Source organism: Paramormyrops kingsleyae, chromosome 20, assembly GCF_048594095.1.
Source record: "Paramormyrops kingsleyae isolate MSU_618 chromosome 20, PKINGS_0.4, whole genome shotgun sequence".
Lineage (NCBI taxonomy): Eukaryota > Metazoa > Chordata > Actinopteri > Osteoglossiformes > Mormyridae > Paramormyrops > Paramormyrops kingsleyae.
The window spans coordinates 22,116,457-22,131,141 of NC_132816.1; the positions used below are offsets into that span (position 1 = coordinate 22,116,457).

General features: G+C 47.0%; 2 protein-coding genes across 6 annotated transcripts in view; both read left to right on the forward strand.

Moving 5' to 3' along the window:
- LOC111848464 (E3 ubiquitin-protein ligase TRIM35-like) overlaps positions 1 to 13,644 on the forward strand; it is a 172,592-nt gene extending 158,948 nt beyond the window's left edge. Inside the window, exons 7-8 of one of the 5 annotated variants that reach the window (XM_072703245.1) lie at positions 1,586 to 1,649; positions 13,467 to 13,644. The gene's annotated coding sequence lies outside the window, so the exon portion shown is untranslated. Of the gene's footprint in view, positions 1 to 1,553; positions 1,928 to 13,344 lie in introns of those variants that run through there. The other 4 variants (XM_072703243.1, XM_072703242.1, XM_072703241.1 and 1 more) reach the window with 4 other exon arrangements.
- On the forward strand, positions 8,947 to 13,380 carry LOC140581240 (E3 ubiquitin-protein ligase TRIM35-like). The gene is made up of 6 exons (XM_072703250.1): positions 8,947 to 9,631; positions 11,120 to 11,215; positions 11,295 to 11,525; positions 11,835 to 11,857; positions 12,101 to 12,219; positions 12,812 to 13,380. The coding sequence occupies exons 1-6, from the start codon at positions 9,215 to 9,217 to the stop codon at positions 13,378 to 13,380; spliced, it is 1,455 nt and encodes a 484-aa protein (XP_072559351.1). The 5' UTR covers positions 8,947 to 9,214.
- Positions 13,645 to 14,685: the final 1,041 nt, after the last annotated feature.

A 14,685-nucleotide genomic window follows, 5' to 3' on the forward strand; every position in this document is an offset into this window, starting at 1 on the left:
GAGCAGTATCTGGTTGGGTTATAATGTCATTCACTGGGAGCTCAGCCTAGCAGCACTGGTACAGTGAGTACTGGGGGAAATGGCTGTATAAAGCAGAGAGCAGTATCTGAGTGGATTATACTGTCACTCACTGGGAACTCAGCCTAGCAGCACTGGTACAGTGAGTACTAGGGGAAATGGCTGTATAAAGCAGAGAGCAGTATCTGGTTGGGTTATAATGTCATTCACTGGGAGCTCAGCCTAGCAGCACTGGTACAGTGAGTACTGGGGGAAATGGCTGTATAAAGCATAGAGCAGTATATGAGTGGGTTATACTGTCACTCACTGGGAGCTCAGCCTAGCAGCACTGGTACAGTGAGTACTGGGGGAAATGGCTGTATAATGCAGAGAGCAATATCTGAGTAGGTTATACTGTCGCTCACTGGGAGCTCAGCCTAGCAGGACTGGTACAGTGAGTACTGGGGGAAATGGCTATATAAAGCAGAGAGCAGTATCTGAGTGGGTTATACTGCCGCTCACTGGGAGCTCAGCCTAGCAGCACTGGTACCTTAGTCGGCTCCCTGACAGCTGTCTGCCTGTGATCTGTGATCCTCCTCACTGGTCACTTTAGATGGAAATGTCTGCTAAACCAATAAATGTAAATGTACTTTACTGGAGAGTGGATGGACTGGGTGTATACAGAACCTACGTTTAGTCTTTATTTTCTTATTTAAATATGTTTGTTAATGTGTTGATATTCTTCTTAAAATATTGACAGCAGTACAGTTTTCTGTTTCAAAAGGTTTTAAATTACTCCAAGTTTTCACACAAATCTGGATCTGTTTGCATTAGACAAAATATTTAATCTTAAATGACTTTTTAATGCGACGTGGCCTGTTATCATAACCCTTTTTTCTGCAGTTTCCATATAATCACTTTATTGATAATACTACATCACTGTAAGATGTTAATGTTATAACACTGATGGTTTTTACTGTGTTGAGACAGATTACTAACTGCAGCTTCTTCTCCAACCCACAGCTCCTGTGACTCTGGACCCAAACACTGCACACCCCTGGCTCTCAGTATCTGATGATCTGACCAGTGTGAGAAACACTGGAGTTAAACAGCAACTTCCTGACAACCCAGAGAGATTCTTTCCCTGTATGAATGTGCTGGGATCTAAGGGGTTTAACTCAGGAAAACACAGCTGGGAGGTGGAGGTGGGGGACAAACCTAAGTGGGATGTAGGAGTAGCAGCAGAGTCTGTTAACAGGAAGGGGAGGATTAGATACAAACCAGAAAATGGATTCTGGGTTGTACGTCTGACTAAAGGTGATGTGTATACAGCATGCGATTCACCATCAATCCGCCTGAGACTGAAGAGGAAACCGCAGAGGATCAGAGTGCAGCTGGACTATGACAGGGGGGAGGTGTCCTTCTTCAACCCCACTGACATGTCACTCATCTACACCTTTAAAGGCACATTCACTGGGAGCCTGTTTCCATTCTTCTCTCCATGTTTAAATAATGATGGAAGCAACCCTGGAGCCTTAAAGATCTGCCCAGTAAAGGTGTCTGTGACAGTGACGTCATCCCAGTAAAGGTGTCTGTGACAGTGATGTCATCCCAGTAAAGGTGTCTGTGACAGTGATGTCATCCCAGTAAAGGTGTCTGTGACAGTGACATCATCCCAGTAAAGGTGTCTGTGACAGTGACATCATCCTTTCATGTGTCTCATTGGAAGGCAGGACAGGAAAGGATTAAAATCAAAGAATTTCTGTGTACAAATAAATGTGTCTGAGCTCATTATCACATGATCTGGGCCCTCAGTAATACACACCTGTAATTACATGCTAATATTTACTTTGGGGCTAATAATTACTGACCTACAGCAATGAGGTGACTGGCTTTCTAAGCATTCGCATTAAATCCTGTTTATTAACCATTATCTGCATGTTTCTGTCTGATGCATTTATACAGTATCTACACTTTACCAAAGTCACTCATCAGTAAATGTAACCTTAATGAAATCACCCCTTACATGAAATATCACATGACCTTGTAACCACACCCCCATAATGTGCTCCATCATAAACCAGTGTATCGTGTCCGGGACCCGAGGTCCTGTCACCCCAGTGACTATTGGGCCACTCCCTGCAGTAACGGCTGAGAGAGCTTCACTGTCCAAGGGGCAGCCAGTGGGGGACTCTGGCACTGAGCCTCTGAAGGAGTCACACATCTCTCTGGGCAGACAGAGTCAGGGGACAGTGAAGGACAGTGACGCTGAGGCTCTAACCCTGACTGCTGCAATAAGCGTTAAATGGTACTGAGACAGTGGTTATCATCTCATAAGACTCAGGGTTTCTTAATCAGAGGGGACAGAGTGGGCACTGCAAACTAAAGACACTAATTAAGAGCCTTAAGGACCTTTGACAGGTAGGAGGTAGGTAACTCACACCCTGCTCAGCAAATTTAATCTGCCCTGTAAAGAGGCAGAAAGGGCTCAGCACAGAGTATCGACAGAGGGCAGGACTTGCGCCTATTTTAAGCTGAAACTCTGCACTTAAACCTGATCAGGGCTGGTTAGGCGTGCAGCGTAAATTACTGTGGCAATATACCTTGTTTGGAACTGAGCTGCTATTCACAGCAGCCAAACCTCAGAAGTAAGGCTTAGCCAGTCAGCCTGCTGCATAGAAACCGCTCTGGTTAGCAATGGGCAGCCAGACACCACACAAACTGCAGGAGAGAAACACCTTTATTCTCAACAAGACCTCCTGATACAGGGTAAAGGAATTTCAGACAGACGTGGGGGGTGAATGAGGGCAGGACTGCTCTGGGGAGGGCTCAGGAGATTAGGGTTAACCCTCCAGTGACTGATCTGCACTGTAAACAGCAGGTGAGACTGACTGAAGCTCCAGAAGCACAGCTATTGGCCGCAGCTCCAGAAGCACAGCTATTGGCCGCAGCTCCAGAAGCACAGCTATTGGCCGCAGCGCTTTGCTCCTGGACTCGCTGCCTCCCTTTCAGACAGCGGCTGTCGTTCTGGACACCATCTCCTCCACAAAGCTGTTCTCCTTGAGCAGGACCTTCGCCTTCAGCTTCTTCAGCTCCTCCTTGATGTCCTGGTCAGACATGCCGCGGGCAGCGAGAGTTTTCACCTTGGTGAGGAAATCCTGGATGATCTTCTCTCTCTCCTTCAGGAAAAGTAAACGGGATCTTTGTTTATCAGCCCAGCAAGTAGGTGGCGCTGTTATACTGCGGACATCATAACTACTGCAGGTCAGGTCAAGTGCTGGATATGTAACTATGACATCACAAGGGGGCGGGACTCAGGAAGGGGCCGTTTACAGACAGTGATGCTGCGGCTGCCTGCGGAGGCCCACTGGCTGTCTGTGCCGGGCAGTCTGGGTCCTGCAGTCTGGGTCCTGCCTTGGATGTGGGTCAGACAGCAGCATCTGACAGTGACAGCTGCACTGCAGCACGCAGAGGAAGCAGCTCCAGGCCCACCTGCTCTGGGCCCAGATCCTACAGGAGGACCTTCTGTGTGGAGAACGTGAAGCCCCTGGCTCAGCGGCGCCCCCTACCTGTCTGTCTGATCGGCTTTACAGCGTTCTGTAAAGTGAGCAATGCATCCTGGGAAATGGGCGATGGGCAACAGCTTCTGATAACATGTATCACACGGCGCCCAAGACATCAGTAACAGTACAGTGAACGGGTACAGTGCCGAGACCGTCACCCGGAGAACAGATCTGTGGAGGGATGGATGGAGAGACAGACGGTGGATGGATAGATGGATGGACTGTGTTTGACTTGAAGGGACTTACTTTCTATTCACATTAAAATAAACTTCTGAAGGAAATCCTGCTCTTAAGGTTCTAATTATTAAACCATCATCATCTTGGCCATTTATTCCCTTTCTGAATGGTGAAAGCAGCCACAGCTTTTTAAGCAGAGTCATTCAGGTGGTCTTGAGTCTCGCAAAGCTGCTGCGCTCAGTCTGTTCGCAGACATACACGTACAGAATCGTACAGTCATGACTTTCACTCCTCTGACTGGCCCACAACGCCCTCTACTGTGAGGATTCATTACTGCGTCACATTTCATATGCAGCCTAAACAAACACCGTCACGCCATCGTCAGAGTCCTACTTAGGGCTCTGGCAACACTCAGCTGCCCCGGATGTAACCTGTAAGGCAGAAGGAGGAGCCACAAGGTGGCGCAGGTGTCACATTCAGATGGGACAGTCATGGGCTGTAAAGTCATATCTGCACCAAGCCAAGCTGTGTTCTGAGCCCAGATGAAAGGAGAGTTTATCTTGTGTAAGTTACCAAGCTGAAATACAGCTCACTGAAAAAATAAGCTCAGTGGGGAGAAAGTTATTTGACTGTGTATTGGGGATAAATCCCGTCCCCGTTGGTGCGTGGGGGGTTAAATCCCACCGCCATTTATGTTGGGGTTAAATCCCATCTCTGCTGTGTGTGGGTATAAAATCCCACCGCCATTTATGTTGGGGTTAAATCCCACCTCTGCTGTGTGTGGGGATTAAATCCAGCCCGTGTGGGGGGTGTCATGTTCTCTCCCTCTGCTTTCCTCTCTCTACTCCAGTCTCAGCATCCCATAAGGGATCGGCTCCCAGCCCCCATGAAGTTATTCAAATATATTGGAAATTAAATACACGACCAGTCAAAAGTGTTTGCACACCTCAGGTTTGTACCACCTTTTAATTTATTTAATAAACTGCAGATTTTTTATTCTTGTTAAACATTGGAAAGTTGAGTGAACAACTATAAATGAAAATATAAGTCAAATAAATCGAGTTTCCTGTATAACACAGAAAGAGTATGTAACAGTGCATAACTTTAACTTTAAGCATGTTAGTTAACTGTTTCCTCCCATGAAACAGAGCAGTATTTAATGTTGCTTGTAGAAAGAATGCCTGGAATTTTATCTGCTGTTATAGAATAGAATAGAAAGCCCTTATTGTCATAGTACTGGAGCACAGATGCTACTTGTACAATGAAATTGCAGTGGCCACTTCTAAAGTGCAGACATATACAGACATATACAGACATTACGTTTGCAGTACAGACAGCATTCTACAATAGCCAGCAGTGTACTGACAGAGTAGTAGATGCAATAACGCATAGTGTTAAGTATCGTATTATACTATATTCGTGTATATTATATTATAATAATAAAAAATTATTGCACATTTTCCTTATGTGGAGGTGGTGTGTGTCGTATTTGTGAGTTCATTGCAGTGATGGCTTGTGGGAAGAAACTGTCTCTGAGTCTATTGTTCCTGGTCCTAATGGCCCTGTAGCGCCTGCCAGAAGGCAACAGGGTGAGTGCTGACTCTAACAGGTGATAGGCAGGGTGAGTGCTGACTCTAACAGGTGATAGGCAGGGTGAGTGCTGACTCTAACAGGTGATGGGCAGGGTGAGTGCTGACTCTAACAGGTGATAGGCAGGGTGAGTGCTGACTCTAACAGGTGATAGGCGGGGTGAGTGCTGACTCTAACAGGTGATAGGCAGGGTGAGTGCTGACTCTAACAGGTGATAGGCAGGGTGAGTGCTGACTCTAACAGGTGATAGGCAGGGTGAGTGCTGACTCTAACAGGTGATAGGCAGGGTGAGTGCTGACTCTAACAGGTGATAGGCAGGGTGAGTGCTGACTCTAACAGATGATAGGCAGGGTGACTGCTGACTCTAACAGGTGATAGGCAGGGTGAGTGCTGACTCTAACAGGTGATGGGCAGGGTGAGTGCTGACTCTAACAGGTGATAGGCAGGGTGAGTGCTGACTCTAACAGGTGATAGGCAGGGTGAGTGCTGACTCTAACAGGTGATGGGCAGGGTGAGTGCTGACTCTAACAGGTGATAGGCAGGGTGAGTGCTGACTCTAACAGGTGATGGGCAGGGTGAGTGCTGACTCTAACAGGTGATAGGCAGGGTGAGTGCTGACTCTAACAGGTGATGGGCAGGGTGAGTGCTGACTCTAACAGGTGATAGGCAGGGTGAGTGCTGACTCTAACAGGTGATGGGCAGGGTGAGTGCTGACTCTAACAGGTGATAGGCAGGGTGAGTGCTGACTCTAACAGGTGATGGGCAGGGTGAGTGCTGACTCTAACAGGTGATAGGCAGGGTGAGTGCTGACTCTAACAGGTGATGGGCAGGGTGAGTGCTGACTCTAACAGGTGATAGGCAGGGTGAGTGCTGACTCTAACAGGTGATGGGCAGGGTGAGTGCTGACTCTAACAGGTGATAGGCAGGGTGAGTGCTGACTCTAACAGGTGATAGGCAGGGTGAGTGCTGACTCTAACAGGTGATAGGCAGGGTGAGTGCTGACTCTAACAGATGATAGGCAGGGTGAGTGCTGACTCTAACAGATGATAGGCAGGGTGACTGCTGACTCTAACAGGTGATAGGCAGGGTGAGTGCTGACTCTAACAGGTGATGGGCAGGGTGAGTGCTGACTCTAACAGGTGATAGGCAGGGTGAGTGCTGACTCTAACAGGTGATAGGCAGGGTGAGTGCTGACTCTAACAGGTGATGGGCAAGGTGAGTGCTGACTCTAACAGGTGATAGGCAGGGTGAGTGCTGACTCTAACAGGTGATGGGCAGGGTGAGTGCTGACTCTAACAGGTGATAGGCAGGGTGAGTGCTGACTCTAACAGGTGATGGGCAGGGTGAGTGCTGACTCTAACAGGTGATAGGCAGGGTGAGTGCTGACTCTAACAGGTGATGGGCAGGGTGAGTGCTGACTCTAACAGGTGATAGGCAGGGTGAGTGCTGACTCTAACAGATGATAGGCAGGGTGAGTGCTGACTCTAACAGATGATAGGCAGGGTGACTGCTGACTCTAACAGGTGATAGGCAGGGTGAGTGCTGACTCTAACAGGTGATAGGCAGGGTGAGTGCTGACTCTAACAGGTGATAGGCAGGGTGAGTGCTGACTCTAACAGATGATAGGCAGGGTGACTGCTGACTCTAACGGGTGATAGGCAGGGTGAGTGCTGACTCTAACAGGTGATGGGCAGGGTAAGTGCTGACTCTAACAGGTGATAGGCAGGGTGAGTGCTGTGTCTGATGATTCCCTCCGCTCTGCTGAGGCAGCGGGATGTGTAAATGTCTGTTAGTGAGGGGAGGGGGCAGCCGATGATTTCCTGCACCGTCTTGACCACTCTCTGCAGTTTCCTCCGGTCTGCCTACAGTATGTTAGGTTGCTCTCAATGGTGGAGCGGTAGAGGGTCACCAGCAGCTTCTCACTGATGTTGTTCTTCCTGAGCACTCTCAGGAAATGCAGATGCTGCTCTGCCCAGGAAGATAAAGGTTTGGACCCTGTCCACGCAGTCGCCCTTGATGTAGAGGGGAAGTGGATCTGCCCTGTTTTTCCTGAAGTCCATGATGATCTCCTTTGTCTTGGTGGGTTGTTTGCTGAGCACTACTCAGACAGTTCCTGGACCTCGTCCTTGTAGGCAGACTCATCTCCACCTGAGATCAGCCCCACCACCGTCGTGTCGTCAGCAAACTTCACAGGGATGTTGCTGCTGTGTGCCGGTCTGCAGTCAGAGGTGTACAGGGTGTTGAGTAGTGGGCTCAGCACACAGCCTTGTGGGAAGCCTGTGCTCAGTGTCCGGGTGGAGGAGAGATGGGGTCCGAGTCTTACTGTCTGGGGCCGATTTGTGAGGAAGTCCTTGATCCAGGAGCAGGTGAGTGGGGGGAGTCCCAGGTTGTGCAGTTTGGTGATCAAGATGTCGGGGATGATGGTATTAAAGGCAGAGCTGAAGTCGATGAGGAGCATTCTGACGTAGCTCTCCCGACGCTCTAGCTGGCTCAGTGCGGTGTGAAGGGCGATCGCTATGGCGTCTTCGGTTGACCTGTTCGCTCTGTTGGCAAACTGGTAGGGGGTCAAAAGATGCAGGGAGGTGGGCTTTGATGTGGTTTATGACCAGCCGCTCTAAACAAGTGGTGATGATGGGTGTTAGTGCGACTGATCGGAAGTCATTTAGACTGTGTGTGACTGATTTTTTGGGTACCGGGATGATGGTGGCGGACTTCAGACAGCGTGCAAAGAAGGTGTTCAGCTCTTCTGCTAGTGCGATGCTTGAGTCCACGGCTGCATTGGTCTGTCCCCTGAAACTGGTGATCTGCCGGTTACCCTGCCACACCTGCCGAGTGATACTATGCCACACCCACAGAGTGATACCCTGCCACACCCGCCGAGTGATACCCTGCCACACCCGCAGAGTGATACCCTGCCACACCCGCAGAGTGATACCCTGCCACACCCGCCGAGTGATACCCTGCCACACCCGCAGAGTGATACCCTGCCACACCCGCCGAGTGATACCCTGCCACACCCGCCGAGTGATACCCTGCCACACCTGCCGAGTGTCGTTGTCAGATAGATGGTTTTCCATGTTCCTCCTGTAGTCAGACTTGGCTTCCTGATTTCCCTCTTCAGGTCAGCTCTAGCAGCGCTGTACAGTTCTTTGTTTCCTGACCTGAAGGCAGTGTTTCGGTTCATGATGAGTGTCTTGACCCGGCTGGTCTTCGAGGGATTTGGTTGGGAAACACCCGGATGCGTTTGTTCACTGTGACAGTCCAGATACAAAACTTTATGTATGAAAAGACAGATTCTGTGTGTACAGCCAGGTCCTGATGTTCAAAGAGCATCTTGGAGCTGGGAAAGTGCATCTTCAGGCCATGTGGTGATGGTCTTAATCAAAGGAGTAGTTGTTCTTCTTATAATTGCTAGAGGAGGCTACTTGGATGAATCAAAGACATGACATTTTCTTGCTAATAAAGGTACTCAAATGGTGAACATACTGTAAATGTATTTGTTAATAAAGAATAGTGAGTGTGTAAGTAACTAGCAAAACTGAGCAATTCCACCTGCAGAATATCCTGCCTACATACCTGCCACTAGAGGCGCCATTTTCTAAATGATTCAGCACTTTTTATTTACACATTGGATTATTGACCTAAGGGAGAAATATTGATAATTACTAGCAGAACTGGACAATTCCTTTGCAACTTAAATGGCCAAACTCAAAAAGTGACATTCAAGAGTCTTTAACTAACCTATCAAATGGTTTTTTCTGAATATACTGAAAATAGTTGTTAAACTATCCCGAAGGTGTCTTACCAGTTAAGTGAAAGTGAAACTGTAGAAAACACTCTTCCTGAAGACTTTATGGCTGTAGACGTGTCATAAGAGGGTCTGTAACATGGCTGCTACAGCTTCGTTTCTTGAGGAGGAGCTCTGCTGTGCTGTTTGCTCAGACTTCTTCAAGGATCCTGTTCTCCTAAAGTGCAGCCACAGCTTCTGTCGAGTCTGTCTGAAGAAGTTCTGGGAACAGAAGAGCTCTCGGGAGTGTCCATTATGCCGGAGGAAGTCCGTGGATGATCCTCCTCTAAATCTGATTTTGAAAAACATTGTAGAAAACCATCTAAAACACAAGAATGAGGCTCCAGAGAAGACTGAGGCTCCAGAGAAGAATGAAACTCACTGCAGTCTCCATGGCGAAAAGCTTCTACTCTACTGTGTAGAAGACCAGGAGCCCATCTGTGTGGTCTGTCAGACTGCAAGGAAACACAGAGACCACCAGCTCTGTCCACTGGAAGAAGCTATAGAGGATAAGAAGGTATTCTCATTCTCTTCTGTATTATTCATTTTTCCCAGAGGATGTTATATTAATTTGATCTTCCATGAACCCCCTTGTACCTTTGAGCTGCTGCCTAACTCACCATGAAATGTTAGCATGTGTGTTTAGCAGCAATGTGGCTAAAACTTCCATAGGCACTGATATGTAACAGGAGGCTGAATGTAGCGGCCGTCAGAGTCGTCCGATGGGAGCCCGTCTGGGGGATGAGTTCCAGGCCCCCTCTGGATACCAAAACCAGCAGATGCTTAAGTCCCTTATCCTTCGTCCTGTGATAGCTTTCTGTTCCTATCTCTAATTTTAGACGGGTCGGTGCTGACCCATGTATTAAATCAACCATAAAATACCCTCAAAACAATTATTTATCATCCAGTTTGTTTCTTACTTCTTGGGTCTTTCCTTATCCATGAAAAGATTGGTTTTAATATTTTATTTTAATATTTTAATATTTTTGGTGTGGCTTTCTGGACCTTTCTTTTGACAGCATACCTCTAGTTGTCAATAAAAAATAATGGTAAAATAAGCCTCAAGTGAATTAAATAAATAAACATGCCTTACATGTCTGGGCTTGCCTTGCCTAGTAAATATATATTTTTTAATTTTGTTTAAATAGAGGTTCCTGACAACGTCAAAAAGCCTTGATTTTATTTGGTGCTTTTATGTATTTTAAACTTAAAAATGTGTCGGTGCCGAGCCCAACACCACAGGAAGGTTATATTAAATGGCATAGTATTTACATATAACCTACAGACATCCTCCGGTACACTTTAAATCATGAGTGTCAAACATATGGTCTGTGGGTCTGAACCGGCCTGATGAAAGTTCTGACTCGGCCCATGAGAGATGATAGAATATCGACAAATTGAACTGGAAAATCCCACAAAAATCACCACTCCTATAGGTGGGTCACGCTGAATCTCTTCCGCCATCTGAATTCCTTCCCCCTTTGTGTAACGCTCAGCTGGTTGGCTGATGATACAGTTTCCCTGTACATTTCAAATACACCCTTAACAACCATCCATCCATTCATCCATCCAGCCATCCATGTTACCCATTCTATGTGTCTTGTGATGGACTGACATCCCTTCCTCAGTGTCCCCTGCCCGGTGCCCTGTACTTCCTGGGCTCAACTTGAAGCCGTGTGCCTGTAATCACAAGGTCGCCGGTTCAAGCCCAGCCTCAGCACGTCTGCGGTTCCTTGAGCAAGACCCTCAATCCCCAGCTCCCTGGGCGCTGCTACAGGTGGCCGCCCTTCGCAGACAGCTTATTCTCCAAAGAGCAAGTTGAGGGAGGCGTAAAAACAATTTCCCCATGGGGATTAATAAAGTATTAATTAATTCATGTTCACAATAATGGATAAATGAATATGGAAGCATTCATAACAATAATATAAAAGAAGCAAGCTGTGTATTACATGCTAATTCTATGTTGACTGTATCTCCTATTATTTGTCTGTACATTTTATCTCAGGAGGACCTAAGAGCTTCACTGATTCCATTAAAGGAAAAGCTGGAGAAGTTTACAAAAGTTAAACAAGAGTCTGAGAAAACAGCCAAACACATCAAGGTATGGAGATTTATTCTGAGGAAGTAAAACCTCACTGTACAGATTAACTTCAGACTTACACGGCATTTCTCACTTTCAGAGTCAGTCCCAGCAGACTGAGAAGAAGATAAAGGGGGAATTTGAGGAACTTCATCAGTTCTTGAGAGAGGAAGAGGAGGCCAGATTGACTGTACTGAGAGTGGAAGAGAAGGAGAAGAGCGAGAGGATGAAGGAGAAGATAGAGAACATCTCCAAACAGGTCTCCACCCTGTCAGAGAAGATCAGAGACATTGAGAAGGCCATGGGTGCTGAGGACGTCTCCTTCCTGAAGGTAGGAGCTTGATTTTCCTGCATTTATCTGTGTGTTTGCTGACTGGGACAAACAGTCCTGCTGTGTGTCAGAAGCAGATATAAGGAGCTAAAGCATTTCAGTGATACTGAGAACTTTTGGCCAAGAATTTTGTACTTTATGGATCAGTAGATACAACCACAGCCAGTCCATACTGAACATACAACCTGTATAAACAGACACCCTCAGAGAAGAAATAAGCCACAGATTCCCACAAATGCCTGACAGTTTGCCTTGTAAAACAGTCACATTGTGTGTATAACGCCTTCATTTTGTTTTCCTGTTTTTCAGACCGTCAACGACACCAAAGAAAAGTACGTAGTAATTTCAATTATTTCAGTTGCTATTTAATATTACTTAAAAGCTGTAGTGACCTGGAGCTGATCCCAGTCCAGTTAAAGAACAAACAGGAACAGTAATATAATATCTCCAGTGCTGGTGGGAGGCTTTAATTATCCCAGTCAGCGGGTCTTCTGGACTGAGTGGAGTCACCGATGCTGCAGACTCACTTCAGACCCCACAGCATCACTGACTCCAGCCTGTCACTGTCTTTGCAGAGCCCAGTGCTCACTGCAGGACCCAGAGCTGGCTTCAGGGGCACTGATAGATGTGGCCAAACACCTGGGATCTCTGAAGTTCAGAGTCTGGGAGAAGATGCTGGGGACTGTGCAGTACAGTGAGTACTGGGGGAAATGGCTGTATAAAGCAGAGAGCAGTATCTGAGTGGGTTATACTGTCACTCACTGGGAGCTCAGCCTAACAGCACTGGTACAGTTAGTACTGGGGGAAATGGCTGTATAAAGCAGAGAGCAGTATCTGAGTGGGTTATACTGTCACTCTCTGGGAGCTCAGCCTAGTAGCACTGGTGCAGTGAGTACTGGGGGAAATGGCTGTATAAAGCAGAGAGCAGCATCTGATGGGCTGTATGAAGAATACCTACGTTTAGTCTTTATTTTTATTATTTAAATGTGTTTTTATTCTTCCTAAAATGTTGACAAAAATACAGTTTTCTGTTTCAAAATGGTTTTAAATCATTAGCTCCATTTTTCACACAACCCTGTACTGGTTTACATTAGACAAAATATTTAACCTTAACTGAAACTTTACTGCAAAATAGCCTGTTTCTATTCGACAACATATTACACCAGTTTCAATATAATCACTTTAATGATCATATTACTTCACTGTAAGATATTAATGTTATAACACTGATAGTTTTTACTTTATTGAGACAGATTATTAACTGCAGCTTCCTCTTCATCCCACAGCTCCTGTGACTCTGGACCCAAACACTGCAGCCTCCCGGCTCTCAGTGTCTGATGATCTGACCAGCGTGAGAAACACTGATGTTTTTCAGCAACTTCCTGACAACCCAGAGAGATTCTCCCCCTGTGTGTGTGTGCTGGGATCTAAGGGGTTTAACTCAGGAAAACACAGCTGGGAGGTGGAGGTGGGGGGCAAACCTGCGTGGGATGTAGGAGTAGCAGCAGAATCTGTTAACAGGAAGGGGGGGATTTCATGCAGCCCAGAGGATGGATTCTGGGTTGTAGTTCTGAGGAAAGGTGATGTGTATACAGCATGTGATTCACTACCAACACGCCTGAGACTGAAGAGGAAACCGCAGAGGATCAGAGTGCAGCTGGACTATGACAGGGGGGAGGTGTCCTTCTTCAACCCCGCTGACATGTCACTCATCTACACCTTTAAAGGCACATTCACTGGGAGACTGTTTCCATTCTTCTGTCCATGTGCAAATGATGATGGAAGCAACCCTGGAGCCTTAAAGATCTGCCCAGTAAAGGTGACAGTGATGTCATCCCAGTTAAGGTGTCTGTGACAGTGACGTCATCCCAGTAAAGGTGTCTGTGACAGTGATGTCATCCCAGCAAAGGTGTCTGTGACAGTGACGTCATCCCAGTAAAGGTGTCTGTGACAGTGACGTCATCCCAGTAAAGGTGTCTGTGACAGTGACGTCATCCCAGTAAAGGTGTCTGTGACAGTGACGTCATCCCAGTAAAGGTGTCTGTGACAGTGATGTCATCCCAGCAAAGGTGTCTGTGACAGCGATGTCACCCCAGTAAAGGTGTCTGTGACAGTGACGTCATCCCAGTAAAGGTGTCTGTGACAGTGACATCATCCCAGTAAAGGTGCTTATGACAGTGAGATCATCCTTTCATGTGTCTCATTGGAAGGCAGGACAGGAAAGGATTAAAATAAAATAAAGAATTTCTGTGTACAAATAAAGCTGCCTGAGCTCATTATCACATGATCTGGGCCCTCAGTAATACACACCTGTAATTACATGCTAATTTTTACTTTGGGGCTAATAATTACTGGCCTACAGCAATGAGGTGATTGGCTTTCTGAGCATTTGCATTAAATCCTGTTTATTAACCATTATCTGCATGTTACTGTCTGATGCATTTATACAGTATCTACACTTTACCAAAGTCACTCATCAGTAAATGTAACCTTAATGAAATCACCCCTTATATGAAATATCACATGACCTTCTAACCACACCCCCATAATGCACTCCATCATAAACCAGTGTATCGTGTCCGGGACCCGAGGTCCTGTCACCGCAGTGACTATTGGGTCACTCCCTGCAGTAACGGCTGAGAGAGCTTCACTGTCCAAGGGGCAGCCAGTGGGGGACTCTGGCATTGAGCCCTTGAAGGAGTCACACATCTCTCTGGGCAGACAGAGTCAGGGGACAGTGAAGGACAGTGATGGACAGTGACACTGAGGCTCTAACCCTGACTGCTGCAATAAGCATAATGGTACTGAGTCAGTGGTTATCATCTCAGTAAGACTCAGGGTTTCTTAATCAGAGGGGACAGAGTGGGCACTGCAAACTAAAGACACTAATTAAGAGCCTTAACGCCCTTTGACAGGTAGGAGGTAGGTAACTCACACCCTGCCCTGTAAAGAGGCAGAAAGGGACCAGCACAGAGTATCTGTTACGTGCTGAATAGGCATGGAGCGGAGACAGAGGAGCGGGCGTCCAGGAAGTCGGGGAAGCGAAGGATTTATTGGGGAAACAAGGGTTTTACGGGGGAGACAGTCAGGCACACAGGACAGACGGGCAGTAACGTCAATGACAGGACTGGGGGAAGACGAACAGGGAAGTACTTAAATA

What these genes read in the sequence shown, in the direction of transcription:
- LOC140581240 (XM_072703250.1), top strand. Translation starts at nt 9,215, where the DNA reads ATGGCTGCTACAGCTTCGTTTCTTGAGGAGGAGCTCTGCTGTGCTGTT. An exon ending in AGGACGTCTCCTTCCTGAAG is followed by an intron (nt 11,526 to 11,834) that starts GTAGGAGCTTGA and finishes CCTGTTTTTCAG; the next exon opens with ACCGTCAACGACACCAAAGA. An exon ending in GTCAACGACACCAAAGAAAA is followed by an intron (nt 11,858 to 12,100) that starts GTACGTAGTAAT and finishes CTGTCTTTGCAG; the next exon opens with AGCCCAGTGCTCACTGCAGG.